Raw genomic sequence first — 18,921 nt, 5'->3', positions numbered from 1 at the left:
CAGCTGCAGCAGCATCTTCTGCACTGAGTAGCTGCAGCAGCATCTTCTGCACTGAACAGCTGCAGCAGCATCTTTTGCACTGAACAGCTGCAGCAGCATCTTCTGCACTGAACAGCTGCAGCATCTTCTGCACTGAACAGCTGCTGCTGCAGCAGCATCTTCTGCACTGCACTGGACAGCTGCAGCAGCATCTTCTGCACTGAACAGCTGCAGCATCTTCTGCACTGAACAGCTGCTGCTGCAGCAGCATCTTCTGCACTGAACAGCTGCAGCATCTTCTGCACTGAACAGCTGCAGCAGCATCTTCTGCACTGAACAGCTGCAGCAGCATCTTCTGCACTGCACTGAACAGCTGCAGCAGCATCTTCTGCACTGCACTGATCAGCTGCAGCAGCATCTTCTGCACTGACCAGCTGCAGCAGCATCTTTTGCACTGAACAGCTGCAGCAGCATCTTCTGCACTGAACAGCTGCAGCAGCATCTTCTGCACTGAACAGCTGCAGCAGCATCTTCTGCACTGAACAGCTGCAGCAGCATCTTCTGCACTGAACAGCTGCAGCAGCATCTTCTGCACTGAACAGCTGCAGCAGCATCTTCTGCACAGCTCCTTTTTTTTTTTTTTTAATTAAAAAAATATCGATACTGTGACTCAGTATCGATATGGAGTCCGTGACGACATATCGCCGTATCGATATTTTGAACACAACCCTAATGTTGAGCTTCTTTCAAAATGAGATCATTTTGAAATTATGGCTTTTTTAACATACGACTAATTCAAGACGACCACGCCCATCGACCACGCCCATCGACCACGCCCATCGACCTGATATTTCACATCTCAAATATTCATAGTATTGTCTGTTTATGCACCAAAAAATGAAGTTTGACTCTTTTACTTTCTGAGATAAATTGAGTGAAAAATGCCACGAGGTGAAATATATATATATGTATATATATATATATATATATATATATATATATATATATATATATATATATATATATATATATATATATATATATAAATATATTTACATATTTTCTAACTTCAACAGACGATTTACCACAAACTGCAAAGTTCAGAAGTTTAACTATTTTACTCTAGAAACTGTAACAAAAGTATTTCCAGGACCTGAAATCATGTCCTAGGTCCTTTCTGAGAGCCGCCTATGACCTATGGCTTATGACCTATGGCCTATGACCTATGGCCTATGACGTATGACCTATGACCTATGACCTATGGCCTATGACGTATGACCTATGACCTATGACGTATGACGTATGGCCTATGGCCTATGACCTATGGCCTATGACCTATGGCCTATGACCTATGGCCTATGGCCTATGACCTATGACCTAACAATAACTGACACATTATGATAAACTGACTCGTCCTGTTTCCAGGACGATGTCGGGGCGGAGACTCCGAGCGGCCGTGAAACAGGTGAGTCGAGTCGTACGACCTGCAGTGTGTTTCAGGTCCTTTAGGTCCTTTAATAACCTGCAGTGTTTGTGTTTCAGGAGCTCCAAGTCCTTTAAGTCCTTTAATGAGCTGCAGTGTTTGTGTTTCAGGAGCTCCAGGTCCTTTAGGTCCTTTAATGACCTGCAGTGTTTGTGTTTCAGGAGCTCCAGGTCCTTTAGGTCCTTTAATGACCTGCAGTGTTTGTGTTTCAGGAGCTCCAGGTCCTTTAGGTCCTTTACTGAGCTGCAGTGTTTGTGTTTCAGGAGCTCCAGGTCCTTTAGGTCCTTTAATGACCTGCAGTGTTTGTGTTTCAGGAGCTCCAGGTCCTTTAGGTCCTTTAATGACCTGCAGTGTTTGTGTTTCAGGAGCTCCAGGTCCTTTAGGTCATTTAATGACCTGCAGTGTTTGTGTTTCAGGAGCTCCAGGTCCTTTAGGTCCTTTAATGACCTGCAGTGTTTGTGTTTCAGGAGCTCCAGGTCCTGTAGGTCCTTTAATGACCTGCAGTGTTTGTGTTTCAGGAGCTCCAGGTCCTTTAGGTCCTTTAATGACCTGCAGTGTTTGTGTTTCAGGAGCTCCAGGTCCTTTAGGTCCTTTAATGACCTGCAGTGTTTGTGTTTCAGGAGCTCCAGGTCCTTTAGGTCCTTTACTGAGCTGCAGTGTTTGTGTTTCAGGAGCTCCAGGTCCTTTAGGTCCTTTAATGACCTGCAGTGTTTGTGTTTCAGGAGCTCCAGGTCCTTTAGGTCCTTTAATGACCTGCAGTGTTTGTGTTTCAGGAGCTCCAGGTCCTTTAGGTCATTTAATGACCTGCAGTGTTTGTGTTTCAGGAGCTCCAGGTCCTTTAGGTCCTTTAATGACCTGCAGTGTTTGTGTTTCAGGAGCTCCAGGTCCTGTAGGTCCTTTAATGACCTGCAGTGTTTGTGTTTCAGGAGCTCCAGGTCCTTTAGGTCCTTTAATGACCTGCAGTGTTTGTGTTTCAGGAGCTCCAGGTCCTTTAGGTCCTTTAATGAGCTGCAGTGTTTGTGTTTCAGGAGCTCCAGGTCCTTTAGGTCCTTTAATGAGCTGCAGTGTTTGTGTTTCAGGAGCTCCAGGTCCTTCAGGTCCTTTAATGACCTGCAGTGTTTGTGTTTCAGGAGCTCCAGGTCCTTTAGGTCCTTTAATGACCTGCAGTGTTTGTGTTTCAGGAGCTCCAGGTCCTTTAGGTCCTTTAATGAGCTGCAGTGTTTGTGTTTCAGGAGCTCCAGGTCCTTTAGGTCCTTTAATGAGCTGCAGTGTTTGTGTTTCAGGAGCTCCAGGTCCTTCAGGTCCTTTAATGACCTGCAGTGTTTGTGTTTCAGGAGCTCCAGGTCCTTTAGGTCCTTTAATGACCTGCAGTGTTTGTGTTTCAGGAGCTCCAGGTCCTTTAGGTCCTTTAATGACCTGCAGTGTTTGTGTTTCAGGAGCTCCAGGTCCTTTAGGTCCTTTAATGACCTGCAGTGTTTGTGTTTCAGGAGCTCCAGGTCCTTCAGGTCCTTTAATGACCTGCAGTGTTTGTGTTTCAGGAGCTCCAGGTCCTTTAGGTCCTTTAATGACCTGCAGTGTTTGTGTTTCAGGAGCTCCAGGTCGCTGGAGGCTTCAGGTCGCTTCAGGTCGTGGTGGCCGGCCTCAGTAATGTCTACACTCATTACATCACCACTTATGAAGAATATCAGGTAAAACTGACACAGGGGCAGGGGCTCTGACCCAGGGGGAGGGGCATCTGACACAGGGGGAGGGGCATCTGACACAGGGGGAGGGGCTCTGACACAGGGGGAGGGGCTCTGACACAGGGGGAGGGGCATCTGACACAGGGGGAGGGGCTCTGACACAGGGGGAGGGGCTCTGACACAGGGGGAGGGGCATCTGACACAGGGGGAGGGGCTCTGACACAGGGGGAGGGGCTCTGACACAGGGGGAGGGGCATCTGACACAGGGGGAGGGGCTCTGACACAGGGGGAGGGGCTCTGACACAGGGGGAGGGGCATCTGACACAGGGGGAGGGGCTCTGACACAGGGGGAGGGGCTCTGACACAGGGGGAGGGGCATCTGACACAGGGGGAGGGGCTCTGACACAGGGGGAGGGGCTCTGACACAGGGGGAGGGGCATCTGACACAGGGGGAGGGGCTCTGACACAGGGGGAGGGGCATCTGACACAGGGGGAGGGGCTCTGACTCTCTTGTCCTCAGGTCCAGAGATATGAAGGAGCCTCCACCATCTTTGGGCCTCACACTCTGAGCGCTTATGTCACACGCTTCACTGACCTGTCCAGGGCCATCAGAGAGGTAAGACCTGGACCTGGACCTGGACCTGGACCTGGACCTGGACCTGGACCTGGACCTGGACTAAGACCTGGACCTAGACCTGGACCTGGACCTGGACCTGGACCTGGACCTGGACCTGGACCTGGACCTAGACCTGGACCTGGACCTGGACCTGGACCTGGACTAAGACCTGGACCTGGACCTGGACCTGGACCTGGACTAAGACCTGGACCTGGACCTGGACCTAGACCTGGACCTGGACCTGGACCTGGACCTGGACCTGGACCTGGACCTGGACCTGGACCTGGACCTAGACCTGGACCTGGACCTGGACCTGGACTAAGACCTGGACCTGGACCTGGACCTGGACCTGGACCTGGACCTGGACCTGGACCTGGACTAAGACCTGGACCTGGACCTGGACCTAGACCTAGACCTGGACCTGGACCTGGACCTGGACCTGGACCTGGACCTGGACTAAGACCTGGACCTGGACCTGGACCTGGACCTGGACCTGGACTAAGACCTGGACCTGGACCTGGACCTGGACCTGGACCTGGACCTGGACCTGGACCTGGACTAAGACCTGGACCTGGACCTGGACCTGGACCTGGACCTGGACCTGGACCTGGACTAAGACCTGGACCTGGACTAAGACCTGGACCTGGACTAAGACCTGGACCTGGACCTGGACCTGGACCTGGACCTGGACCTGGACCTGGACTAAGACCTGGACCTGGACCTGGACCTGGACAAGACCTGGACCTGGACCTGGACCTGGACCTGGACTAAGACCTGGACCTGGACCTGGACCTGGACCTGGACTAAGACCTGGACCTGGACCTGGACTAAGACCTGGACCTGGACCTGGACCTGGACAAGACCTGGACTAAGACCTGGACTAAGACCTGGACCTGGACCTGGACTAAGACCTGGACCTGGACCTGGACTAAGACCTGGACCTGGACCTGGACCTGGACCTGGACCTGGACCTGGACCTGGACCTGGACCTGGACCTGGACAAGACCTGGACCTGGACCTGGACTAAGACCTGGACCTGGACCTGGACCTGGACCTGGACCTGGACTAGGACCTGGACTAAGACCTGGACCTGGACCTGGACCTGGACCTGGACCTGGACTAAGACCTGGACCTGGACTAAGACCTGGACCTGGACCTGGACCTGGACTAAGACCTGGACCTGGACCTGGACTTGGACCTGGACAAGACCTGGACTAAGACCTGGACCTGGACCTGGACAAGACCTGGACCTGGACCTGGACAAGACCTGGACTAAGACCTGGACTAAGACCTGGACCTGGACTAAGACCTGGACCTGGACAAGACCTGGACTTGGACAAGACCTGGACTAAGACCTGGACTAAGACCTGGACCTGGACTAAGACCTGGACCTGGACCTGGACTAAGACCTGGACTAAGACCTGGACTGAGACCTGGACCTGGACCTCGACCTGGACCTGGACTAAGACCTGGACCTGGACCTGGACAAGACCTGGACTAAGACCTGGACTAAGACCTGGACTAAGACCTGGACCTGGACCTGGACTAAGACCTGGACTAAGTCCTGGACCTGGACCTGGACCTGGACCTGGACCTGGACTAAGACCTGGACCTGGACCTGGACCTGGACCTGGACCTGGACTAAGACCTGGACCTGGACCTGGACCTGGACCTGGACCTGGACCTGGACCTGGACCTGGACTAAGACCTGGACCTGGACCTGGACCTGGACCTGGACCTGGACCTGGACCTGGACTAAGACCTGGACCTAGACCTGGACCTGGACCTGGACCTGGACCTGGACCTGGACCTGGACCTGGACCTAGACCTGGACCTGGACCTGGACCTGGACCTGGACTAAGACCTGGACCTGGACCTGGACCTGGACCTGGACTAAGACCTGGACCTGGACCTGGACCTAGACCTGGACCTGGACCTGGACCTGGACCTGGACCTGGACCTGGACCTGGACCTGGACCTGGACCTAGACCTGGACCTGGACCTGGACCTGGACTAAGACCTGGACCTGGACCTGGACCTGGACCTGGACCTGGACCTGGACCTGGACCTGGACCTGGACTAAGACCTGGACCTGGACCTGGACCTAGACCTAGACCTGGACCTGGACCTGGACCTGGACCTGGACCTGGACTAAGACCTGGACCTGGACCTGGACCTGGACCTGGACCTGGACTAAGACCTGGACCTGGACCTGGACCTGGACCTGGACCTGGACCTGGACCTGGACCTGGACTAAGACCTGGACCTGGACCTGGACCTGGACCTGGACCTGGACCTGGACCTGGACTAAGACCTGGACCTGGACTAAGACCTGGACCTGGACTAAGACCTGGACCTGGACCTGGACCTGGACCTGGACCTGGACCTGGACCTGGACCTGGACTAAGACCTGGACCTGGACCTGGACCTGGACAAGACCTGGACCTGGACCTGGACCTGGACCTGGACTAAGACCTGGACCTGGACCTGGACCTGGACCTGGACCTGGACCTGGACCTGGACTAAGACCTGGACCTGGACCTGGACTAAGACCTGGACCTGGACCTGGACCTGGACAAGACCTGGACTAAGACCTGGACTAAGACCTGGACCTGGACCTGGACTAAGACCTGGACCTGGACCTGGACTAAGACCTGGACCTGGACCTGGACCTGGACCTGGACCTGGACCTGGACCTGGACCTGGACCTGGACAAGACCTGGACCTGGACCTGGACTAAGACCTGGACCTGGACCTGGACCTGGACCTGGACCTGGACTAGGACCTGGACTAAGACCTGGACCTGGACCTGGACCTGGACCTGGACCTGGACTAAGACCTGGACCTGGACTAAGACCTGGACCTGGACCTGGACCTGGACTAAGACCTGGACCTGGACCTGGACTTGGACCTGGACAAGACCTGGACTAAGACCTGGACCTGGACCTGGACAAGACCTGGACCTGGACCTGGACAAGACCTGGACTAAGACCTGGACTAAGACCTGGACCTGGACTAAGACCTGGACCTGGACAAGACCTGGACTTGGACAAGACCTGGACTAAGACCTGGACTAAGACCTGGACCTGGACTAAGACCTGGACCTGGACCTGGACTAAGACCTGGACTAAGACCTGGACTGAGACCTGGACCTGGACCTCGACCTGGACCTGGACTAAGACCTGGACCTGGACCTGGACAAGACCTGGACTAAGACCTGGACTAAGACCTGGACTAAGACCTGGACCTGGACCTGGACTAAGACCTGGACTAAGTCCTGGACCTGGACCTGGACCTGGACAAGACCTGGACTAAGACCTGGACTAAGACCTGGACTAAGACCTGGACTAAGACCTGGACTAAGACCTGGACTAAGACCTGGACTGAGACCTGGACCTGGACTGAGACCTGGACCTGGACTAAGACCTGGACCTGGACCTGGACTAAGACCTGGACCTGGACTTGGACCTGGACAAGACCTGGACTAAGACCTGGACTAAGACCTGGACCTGGACCTGGACCTGGACTAAGACCTGGACCTGGACCTGGACCTGGACTAAGACCTGGACCTGGACTAAGACCTGGACCTGGACCTGGACCTGGACTAAGACCTGGACTAAGACCTGGACCTGGACCTGGACCTGGACTAAGACCTGGACCTGGACCTGGACCTGGACTTGGACCTGGACTAAGACCTGGACTAAGACCTGGACCTGGACCTGGATCTGGACCTGGACCTGGACCTGGACCTGGACTAGGACCTGGACCTGGACTAAGACCTGGACCTGGACCTGGACCTGGACCTGGACCTGGACTAAGACCTGGACCTGGACCTGGACCTGGACAAGACCTGGACCTGGACCTGGACCTGGACTAAGACCTGGACCTGGACCTGGACCTGGACTAAGACCTGGACCTGGACCTGGACCTGGACCTGGACCTGGACCTGGACCTGGACCTGGACCTGGACTAAGACCTGGACCTGGACCTGGACCTGGACCTGGACCTGGACCTGGACCTGGACCTGGACCTGGACCTGGACTAAGACCTGGACCTGGACCTGGACCTGGACCTGGACCTGGACTAAGACCTGGACTAAGACCTGGACCTGGACCTGGACTAAGACCTGGACCTGGACCTGGACCTGGACCTGGACTAAGACCTGGACCTGGACCTGGACCTGGACCTGGACTAAGACCTGGACCTGGACCTGGACCTGGACCTGGACTAAGACCTGGACCTGGACCTGGACCTGGACCTGGACTAAGACCTGAACCTGGACCTGGACAAGACCTGGACTAAGACCTGGACCTGGACTAAGACCTGGACCTGGACCTGGACCTGGACCTGGACTTGGACCTGGACTAAGACCTGGACTAAGACCTGGACCTGGATCTGGACCTGGACCTGGACCTGGACCTGGACCTGGACCTGGACCTGGACCTGGACTAGGACCTGGACCTGGACTAAGACCTGGACCTGGACCTGGACCTGGACTAAGACCTGGACCTGGACCTGGACCTGGACAAGACCTGGACCTGGACCTGGACTAAGACCTGGACCTGGACCTGGACCTGGACTAAGACCTGGACCTGGACCTGGACAAGACCTGGACTAAGACCTGGACTAAGACCTGGACCTGGACCTGGACTAAGACCTGGACCTGGACCTGGACTAAGACCTGGACCTGGACCTGGACCTGGACCTGGACCTGGACCTGGACCTGGACCTGGACCTGGACAAGACCTGGACCTGGACCTGGACTAAGACCTGGACCTGGACCTGGACCTGGACCTGGACTACGACCTGGACTAAGACCTGGACCTGGACCTGGACCTGGACCTGGACCTGGACCTGGACTAAGACCTGGACCTGGACTAAGACCTGGACCTGGACCTGGACTAAGACCTGGACCTGGACCTGGACTAAGACCTGGACCTGGACCTGGACAAGACCTGGACCTGGACCTGGACCTGGACTAAGACCTGGACTAAGACCTGGACCTGGACCTGGACAAGACCTGGACTAAGACCTGGACTAAGACCTGGACTAAGACCTGGACCTGGACAAGACCTGGACTTGGACAAGACCTGGACTAAGACCTGGACTAAGACCTGGACCTGGACTAAGACCTGGACCTGGACCTGGACTAAGACCTGGACTAAGACCTGGACTGAGACCTGGACCTGGACCTCGACCTGGACCTGGACTAAGACCTGGACCTGGACCTGGACAAGACCTGGACTAAGACCTGGACTAAGACCTGGACTAAGACCTGGACCTGGACCTGGACCTGGACCTGGACCTGGACTAAGACCTGGACCTGGACCTGGACCTGGACCTGGACCTGGACCTGGACCTGGACCTGGACTAAGACCTGGACCTGGACCTGGACCTGGACCTGGACCTGGACCTGGACCTGGACTAAGACCTGGACCTGGACTAAGACCTGGACCTGGACTAAGACCTGGACCTGGACCTGGACCTGGACCTGGACCTGGACTAAGACCTGGACCTGGACCTGGACCTGGACAAGACCTGGACCTGGACCTGGACCTGGACCTGGACTAAGACCTGGACCTGGACCTGGACCTGGACCTGGACCTGGACCTGGACCTGGACCTGGACTAAGACCTGGACCTGGACCTGGACTAAGACCTGGACCTGGACCTGGACCTGGACAAGACCTGGACTAAGACCTGGACTAAGACCTGGACCTGGACCTGGACTAAGACCTGGACCTGGACCTGGACTAAGACCTGGACCTGGACCTGGACCTGGACCTGGACCTGGACCTGGACAAGACCTGGACCTGGACCTGGACTAAGACCTGGACCTGGACCTGGACCTGGACCTGGACCTGGACTAGGACCTGGACTAAGACCTGGACTAAGACCTGGACCTGGACCTGGACCTGGACTAAGACCTGGACCTGGACTAAGACCTGGACCTGGACCTGGACAAGACCTGGACTAAGACCTGGACTAAGACCTGGACTAAGACCTGGACCTGGACCTGGACTAAGACCTGGACTAAGTCCTGGACCTGGACCTGGACCTGGACAAGACCTGGACTAAGACCTGGACTAAGACCTGGACTAAGACCTGGACTAAGACCTGGACTAAGACCTGGACTAAGACCTGGACTGAGACCTGGACCTGGACTGAGACCTGGACCTGGACTAAGACCTGGACCTGGACCTGGACCTGGACTAAGACCTGGACCTGGACTTGGACCTGGACAAGACCTGGACTAAGACCTGGACTAAGACCTGGACCTGGACCTGGACCTGGACTAAGACCTGGACCTGGACCTGGACTAAGACCTGGACCTGGACTAAGACCTGGACCTGGACCTGGACCTGGACCTGGACTAAGACCTGGACTAAGACCTGGACCTGGACCTGGACCTGGACTAAGACCTGGACCTGGACCTGGACCTGGACCTGGACTTGGACCTGGACTAAGACCTGGACTAAGACCTGGACCTGGACCTGGACCTGGATCTGGACCTGGACCTGGACCTGGACCTGGACTAGGACCTGGACCTGGACTAAGACCTGGACCTGGACCTGGACCTGGACCTGGACCTGGACCTGGACCTGGACTAAGACCTGGACCTGGACCTGGACCTGGACAAGACCTGGACCTGGACCTGGACCTGGACCTGGACCTGGACCTGGACTAAGACCTGGACCTGGACCTGGACCTGGACTAAGACCTGGACCAGGACCTGGACCTGGACCTGGACCTGGACCTGGACCTGGACCTGGACCTGGACCTGGACCTGGACTAAGACCTGGACCTGGACCTGGACCTGGACCTGGACCTGGACCTGGACCTGGACCTGGACCTGGACCTGGACCTGGACCTGGACTAAGACCTGGACCTGGACCTGGACCTGGACCTGGACCTGGACCTGGACTAAGACCTGGACTAAGACCTGGACCTGGACCTGGACCTGGACTAAGACCTGGACCTGGACCTGGACCTGGACTTGGACCTGGACTAAGACCTGGACTAAGACCTGGACCTGGACCTGGATCTGGACCTGGACCTGGACCTGGACCTGGACCTGGACTAAGACCTGGACCTGGACTAAGACCTGGACCTGGACCTGGACCTGGACTAAGACCTGGACTAAGACCTGGACCTGGACCTGGACCTGGACTAAGACCTGGACCTGGACCTGGACCTGGACCTGGACCTGGACCTGGACCTGGACTAAGACCTGGACCTGGACCTGGACTAAGACCTGGACCTGGACCTGGACCTGGACCTGGACCTGGACTAAGACCTGGACTAAGACCTGGACTAAGACCTGGACCTGGACAAGACCTGGACTTGGACAAGACCTGGACTAAGACCTGGACTAAGACCTGGACCTGGACTAAGACCTGGACCTGGACCTGGACTAAGACCTGGACTAAGACCTGGACTGAGACCTGGACCTGGACCTCGACCTGGACCTGGACTAAGACCTGGACCTGGACCTGGACAAGACCTGGACTAAGACCTGGACTAAGACCTGGACCTGGACCTGGACTAAGACCTGGACTAAGTCCTGGACCTGGACCTGGACCTGGACAAGACCTGGACTAAGACCTGGACTAAGACCTGGACTAAGACCTGGACTAAGACCTGGACTAAGACCTGGACTGAGACCTGGACCTGGACTGAGACCTGGACCTGGACTAAGACCTGGACCTGGACCTGGACTAAGACCTGGACCTGGACTTGGACCTGGACAAGACCTGGACTAAGACCTGGACTAAGACCTGGACCTGGACCTGGACAAGACCTGGACTAAGACCTGGACTAAGACCTGGACCTGGACTAAGACCTGGACCTGGACAAGACCTGGACTAAGACCTGGACTAAGACCTGGACCTGGACTAAGACCTGGACCTGGACAAGACCTGGACCTGGACCTGGACTAAGACCTGGACTAAGACCTGGACTGAGACCTGGACCTGGACTAAGACCTGGACCTGGACTGAGACCTGGACCTGGACAAGACCTGGACCTGGACCTGGACTAAGACCTGGACCTGGACCTGGACTAAGACCTGGACCTGGACCTGGACCTGGACCTGGACTAAGACCTGGACCTGGACTAAGACCTGGACCTGGACCTGGACCTGGACCTGGACTAAGACCTGGACCTGGACCTGGACCTGGACTAAGACCTGGACCTGGACCTGGACCTGGACCTGGACTAAGACCTGGACTAAGACCTGGACCTGGACCTGGACCTGGACCTGGACCTGGACTAAGACCTGGACCTGGACCTGGACCTGGACCTGGACCTGGACCTGGACCTGGACCTGGACCTGGACCTGGACCTGGACTTGGACCTGGACTAAGACCTGGACCTGGACTAAGACCTGGACCTGGACCTGGACCTGGACCTGGACCTGGACTAAGACCTGGACCTGGACCTGGACCTGGACAAGACCTGGACCTGGACCTGGACCTGGACTAAGACCTGGACCTGGACCTGGACTAAGACCTGGACCTGGACCTGGACCTGGACAAGACCTGGACTAAGACCTGGACTAAGACCTGGACCTGGACCTGGACTAAGACCTGGACCTGGACCTGGACCTGGACAAGACCTGGACCTGGACCTGGACCTGGACCTGGACTAAGACCTGGACCTGGACCTGGACCTGGACCTGGACCTGGACCTGGACCTGGACCTGGACTAAGACCTGGACCTGGACCTGGACCTGGACCTGGACTAAGACCTGAACCTGGACCTGGACAAGACCTGGACTAAGACCTGGACTAAGACCTGGACCTGGACCTGGACCTGGACTAAGACCTGGACCTGGACCTGGACCTGGACCTGGACCTGGACCTGGACCTGGACCTGGACTTGGACCTGGACTAAGACCTGGACTAAGACCTGGACCTGGATCTTGACCTGGACCTGGACTAGGACCTGGACCTGGACCTGGACCTGGACTAAGACCTGGACCTGGACCTGGACCTGGACCTGGACAAGACCTGGACCTGGACCTGGACTAAGACCTGGACCTGGACCTGGACCTGGACTAGGACCTGGACTAAGACCTGGACCTGGACCTGGACCTGGACCTGGACCTGGACCTGGACCTGGACTAAGACCTGGACCTGGACCTGGACCTGGACTAAGACCTGGACCTGGACCTGGACCTGGACCTGGACTTGGACCTGGACAAGACCTGGACTAAGACCTGGACTAAGACCTGGACCTGGACAAGACCTGGACCTGGACCTGGACTAAGACCTGGACTAAGACCTGGACCTGGACCTGGACAAGACCTGGACTAAGACCTGGACTAAGACCTGGACCTGGACTAAGACCTGGACCTGGACAAGACCTGGACTTGGACAAGACCTGGACTAAGACCTGGACTAAGACCTGGACCTGGACTAAGACCTGGACCTGGACCTGGACTAAGACCTGGACTAAGACCTGGACTGAGACCTGGACCTGGACCTGGACCTCGACCTGGACCTGGACTAAGACCTGGACCTGGACCTGGACAAGACCTGGACTAAGACCTGGACTAAGACCTGGACCTGGACCTGGACTAAGACCTGGACTAAGTCCTGGACCTGGACCTGGACCTGGACAAGACCTGGACTAAGACCTGGACTAAGACCTGGACTAAGACCTGGACTAAGACCTGGACTGAGACCTGGACCTGGACTGAGACCTGGACCTGGACTAAGACCTGGACCTGGACCTGGACCTGGACAAGACCTGGACTAAGACCTGGACTAAGACCTGGACCTGGACAAGACCTGGACTAAGACCTGGACTAAGACCTGGACCTGGACTAAGACCTGGACCTGGACAAGACCTGGACTAAGACCTGGACTAAGACCTGGACCTGGACTAAGACCTGGACCTGGACAAGACCTGGACCTGGACTAAGACCTGGACTAAGACCTGGACTGAGACCTGGACCTGGACTAAGACCTGGACCTGGACTGAGACCTGGACCTGGACAAGACCTGGACCTGGACCTGGACTAAGACCTGGACCTGGACTAAGACCTGGACCTGGACCTGGACCTGGACCTGGACCTGGACCTGGACCTGGACCTGGACTAAGACCTGGACCTGGACCTGGACCTGGACCTGGACCTGGACTAAGACCTGGACCTGGACCTGGACCTGGACTAAGACCTGGACCTGGACCTGGACTAAGACCTGGACCTGGACTAAGACCTGGACCTGGACCTGGACCTGGACCTGGACTAAGACCTGGACTTGGACCTGGACCTGGACTAAGACCTGGACCTGGACCTCGACCTGGACCTGGACTAAGACCTGGACCTGGACCTGGACCTGGACCTGGACCTGGACCTGGACCTGGACCTGGACCTGGACCTGGACCTGGACTAAGACCTGAACCTGGACCTGGACAAGACCTGGACTAAGACCTGGACTAAGACCTGGACCTGGACCTAGACCTGGACTAGGACCTGGACTAAGACCTGGACCTGGACCTGGACCTGGACCTGGACCTGGACCTGGACCTGGACTTGGACCTGGACTTGGACCTGGACTAAGACCTGGACTAAGACCTGGACCTGGACCTGGATCTGGACCTGGACCTGGACCTGGACCTGGACTAGGACCTGGACCTGGACTAAGACCTGGACCTGGACCTGGACCTGGACAAGACCTGGACCTGGACCTCGACTAAGACCTGGACCTGGACAAGACCTGGACCTGGACCTGGACTAAGACCTGGACTAAGACCTGGACTGAGACCTGGACCTGGACTAAGACCTGGACCTGGACTGAGACCTGGACCTGGACAAGACCTGGACCTGGACCTGGACTAAGACCTGGACCTGGACTAAGACCTGGACCTGGACCTGGACCTGGACCTGGACCTGGACCTGGACCTGGACCTGGACTAAGACCTGGACCTGGACCTGGACCTGGACCTGGACCTGGACTAAGACCTGGACCTGGACCTGGACCTGGACTAAGACCTGGACCTGGACCTGGACTAAGACCTGGACCTGGACCTGGACTAAGACCTGGACCTGGACCTGGACCTGGACCTGGACTAAGACCTGGACTTGGACCTGGACCTGGACTAAGACCTGGACCTGGACCTGGACCTGGACCTGGACTAAGACCTGGACCTGGACCTGGACCTGGACCTGGACCTGGACCTGGACCTGGACCTGGACCTGGACCTGGACCTGGACTAAGACCTGAACCTGGACCTGGACAAGACCTGGACTAAGACCTGGACTAAGACCTGGACCTGGACTAGGACCTGGACTAAGACCTGGACCTGGACCTGGACCTGGACCTGGACCTGGACCTGGACCTGGACCTGGACTTGGACCTGGACTTGGACCTGGACTAAGACCTGGACTAAGACCTGGACCTGGACCTGGATCTGGACCTGGACCTGGACCTGAACTAGGACCTGGACCTGGACTAAGACCTGGACCTGGACCTGGACTAAGACCTGGACCTGGACCTGGACCTGGACAAGACCTGGACCTGGACCTGGACCTCGACTAAGACCTGGACCTGGACCTGGACCTGGACTAAGACCTGGACCTGGACCTGGACCTGGACTAAGACCTGGACCTGGACCTGGACCTGGACAAGACCTGGACTAAGACCTGGACTAACACCTGGACCTGGACCTGGACTAAGACCTGGACCTGGACCTGGACCTGGACCTGGACCTGGACCTGGACTAAGACCTGGACCTGGACCTGGACCTGGACAAGACCTGGACCTGGACTAAGACCTGGACCTGGACCTGGACTAAGACCTGGACCTGGACCTGGACCTGGACAAGACCTGGACTAAGACCTGGACTAAGACCTGGACCTGGACCTGGACTAAGACCTCGACCTGGACCTGGACCTGGACAAGACCTGGACCTGGACCTGGACCTGGACCTGGACCTGGACTAAGACCTGGACCTGGACCTGGACCTGGACCTGGACCTGGACCTGGACCTGGACCTGGACCTGGACCTGGACTAAGACCTGGACCTGGACCTGGACCTGGACTAAGACCTGAACCTGGACCTGGACAAGACCTGGACTAAGACCTGGACTAAGACCTGGACCTGGACCTGGACTAAGACCTGGACCTGGACCTGGACCTGGACCTGGACCTGGACTTGGACCTGGACTAAGACCTGGACTAAGACCTGGACCTGGATCTGGACCTGGACCTGGACCTGGACTAGGACCTGGACCTGGACTAAGACCTGGACCTGGACCTGGACCTGGACCTGGACCTGGACCTGGACCTGGACCTGGACCTGGACAAGACCTGGACCTGGACCTGGACTAAGACCTGGACCTGGACCTGGACCTGGACCTGGACTAGGACCTGGACTAAGACCTGGACCTGGACCTGGACCTGGACCTGGACTAAGACCTGGACCTGGACCTGGACTAAGACCTGGACCTGGACCTGGACCTGGACCTGGACCTGGACTTGGACCTGGACAAGACCTGGACTAAGACCTGGACTAAGACCTGGACCTGGACCTGGACAAGACCTGGACCTGGACCTGGACTAAGACCTGGACTAAGACCTGGACCTGGACCTGGACAAGACCTGGACTAAGACCTGGACTAAGACCTGGACCTGGACTAAGACCTGGACCTGGACAAGACCTGGACTTGGACAAGACCTGGACTAAGACCTGGACTAAGACCTGGACCTGGACTAAGACCTGGACCTGGACCTGGACTAAGACCTGGACTAAGACCTGGACTGAGACCTGGACCTGGACCTGGACCTCGACCTGGACCTGGACTAAGACCTGGACCTGGACCTGGACAAGACCTGGACTAAGACCTGGACCTGGACCTGGACTAAGACCTGGACTAAGTCCTGGACCTGGACCTGGACCTGGACAAGACCTGGACTAAGACCTGGACTAAGACCTGGACCTGGACTTGGACCTGGACAAGACCTGGACTAAGACCTGGACTAAGACCTGGACCTGGACCTGGACAAGACCTGGACTAAGACCTGGACTAAGACCTGGACCTGGACTAAGACCTGGACCTGGACAAGACCTGGACTAAGACCTGGACTAAGACCTGGACCTGGACTAAGACCTGGACCTGGACAAGACCTGGACCTGGACCTGGACTAAGACCTGGACTAAGACCTGGACTGAGACCTGGACCTGGACTAAGACCTGGACCTGGACTGAGACCTGGACCTGGACCTGGACCTGGACTAAGACCTGGACCTGGACCTGGACATGGACCTGGACTAAGACCTGGACCTGGACCTGGACCTGGACCTGGACAAGACCTGGACCTGGACCTGGACTAAGACCTGGACCTGGACCTGGACCTGGACTAAGACCTGGACCTGGACCTGGACCTGGACAAGACCTGGACTAAGACCTGGACTAAGACCTGGACCTGGACCTGGACTAAGACCTGGACCTGGACCTGGACCTGGACAAGACCTGGACCTGGACCTGGACCTGGACCTGGACTAAGACCTGGACCTGGACCTGGACCTGGACCTGGACCTGGACCTGGACCTGGACCTGGACCTGGACTAAGACCTGGACCTGGACCTGGACCTGGACCTGGACTAAGACCTGAACCTGGACCTGGACAAGACCTGGACTAAGACCTGGACTAAGACCTGGACCTGGACCTGGACTAAGACCTGGACCTGGACCTGGACCTGGACCTGGACCTGGACCTGGACCTGGACTTGGACCTGGACTAAGACCTGGACTAAGACCTGGACCTGGATCTGGACCTGGACCTGGACCTGGACTAGGACCTGGACCTGGACTAAGACCTGGACCTGGACCTGGACCTGGACCTGGACCTGGACCTGGACAAGACCTGGACCTGGACCTGGACTAAGACCTGGACCTGGACCTGGACCTGGACCTGGACTAGGACCTGGACTAAGACCTGGACCTGGACCTGGACCTGGACCTGGACCTGGACCTGGACCTGGACCTGGACCTGGACCTGGACCTGGACTAAGACCTGGACCTGGACCTGGACTAAGACCTGGACCTGGACCTGGACCTGGACCTGGACTTGGACCTGGACAAGACCTGGACTAAGACCTGGACTAAGACCTGGACCTGGACCTGGACAAGACCTGGACCTGGACCTGGACTAAGACCTGGACTAAGACCTGGACCTGGACCTGGACAAGACCTGGACTAAGACCTGGACTAAGACCTGGACCTGGACTAAGACCTGGACCAGGACAAGACCTGGACTTGGACAAGACCTGGACTAAGACCTGGACTAAGACCTGGACCTGGACTAAGACCTGGACCTGGACCTGGACTAAGACCTGGACTAAGACCTGGACTGAGACCTGGACCTGGACCTGGACCTGGACCTCGACCTGGACCTGGACTAAGACCTGGACCTGGACCTGGACAAGACCTGGACTAAGACCTGGACTAAGACCTGGACCTGGACCTGGACTAAGACCTGGACTAAGTCCTGGACCTGGACCTGGACCTGGACAAGACCTGGACTAAGACCTGGACTAAGACCTGGACTAAGACCTGGACTAAGACCTGGACTGAGACCTGGACCTGGACTGAGACCTGGACCTGGACTAAGACCTGGACCTGGACCTGGACCTGGACTAAGACCTGGACCTGGACCTGGACTTGGACCTGGACAAGACCTGGACTAAGACCTGGACTAAGACCTGGACTAAGACCTGGACCTGGACTAAGACCTGGACCTGGACAAGACCTGGACTAAGACCTGGACTAAGACCTGGACCTGGACTAAGACCTGGACCTGGACAAGACCTGGACTAAGACCTGGACTAAGACCTGGACCTGGACTAAGACCTGGACCTGGACAAGACCTGGACCTGGACCTGGACTAAGACCTGGACTAAGACCTGGACTGAGACCTGGACCTGGACTAAGACCTGGACCTGGACTGAGACCTGGACCTGGACAAGACCTGGACCTGGACCTGGACTAAGACCTGGACCTGGACTAAGACCTGGACCTGGACTAAGACCTGGACCTGGACCTGGACAAGACCTGGACTAAGACCTGGACTAAGACCTGGACCTGGACCTGGACTAAGACCTGGACTAAGTCCTGGACCTGGACCTGGACCTGGACAAGACCTGGACTAAGACC

The 18,921-nt window shown here is 57.1% G+C and overlaps 1 protein-coding gene across 1 annotated transcript in view; it reads left to right on the top strand.

The window, feature by feature from the left end:
- Window positions 1–1,407: 1,407 nt before the first annotated feature.
- LOC140369020 (neutral ceramidase-like) overlaps window positions 1,408–18,921 on the top strand; it is a 66,841-nt gene continuing 49,327 nt past the window's right edge. Inside the window, exons 1-3 of the mRNA XM_072456221.1 lie at window positions 1,408–1,444; window positions 3,052–3,150; window positions 3,665–3,760. Coding sequence (XP_072312322.1) covers window positions 1,409–1,444; window positions 3,052–3,150; window positions 3,665–3,760 — 231 coding nt within the window. The 5' untranslated portion in view covers window position 1,408. The remainder of the gene's footprint in view (window positions 1,445–3,051; window positions 3,151–3,664; window positions 3,761–18,921) is intronic.

Source organism: Eucyclogobius newberryi, unplaced genomic scaffold (genome assembly GCF_026437365.1).
Source record: "Eucyclogobius newberryi isolate DKJ021-1_F unplaced genomic scaffold, fEucNew1.0.hap1 SCAF_20, whole genome shotgun sequence".
NCBI lineage: Eukaryota > Metazoa > Chordata > Actinopteri > Gobiiformes > Gobiidae > Eucyclogobius > Eucyclogobius newberryi.
The sequence above is the reverse complement of the archived record's forward strand: the minus strand, read 5'-3'. Positions and strand labels throughout refer to the sequence as shown.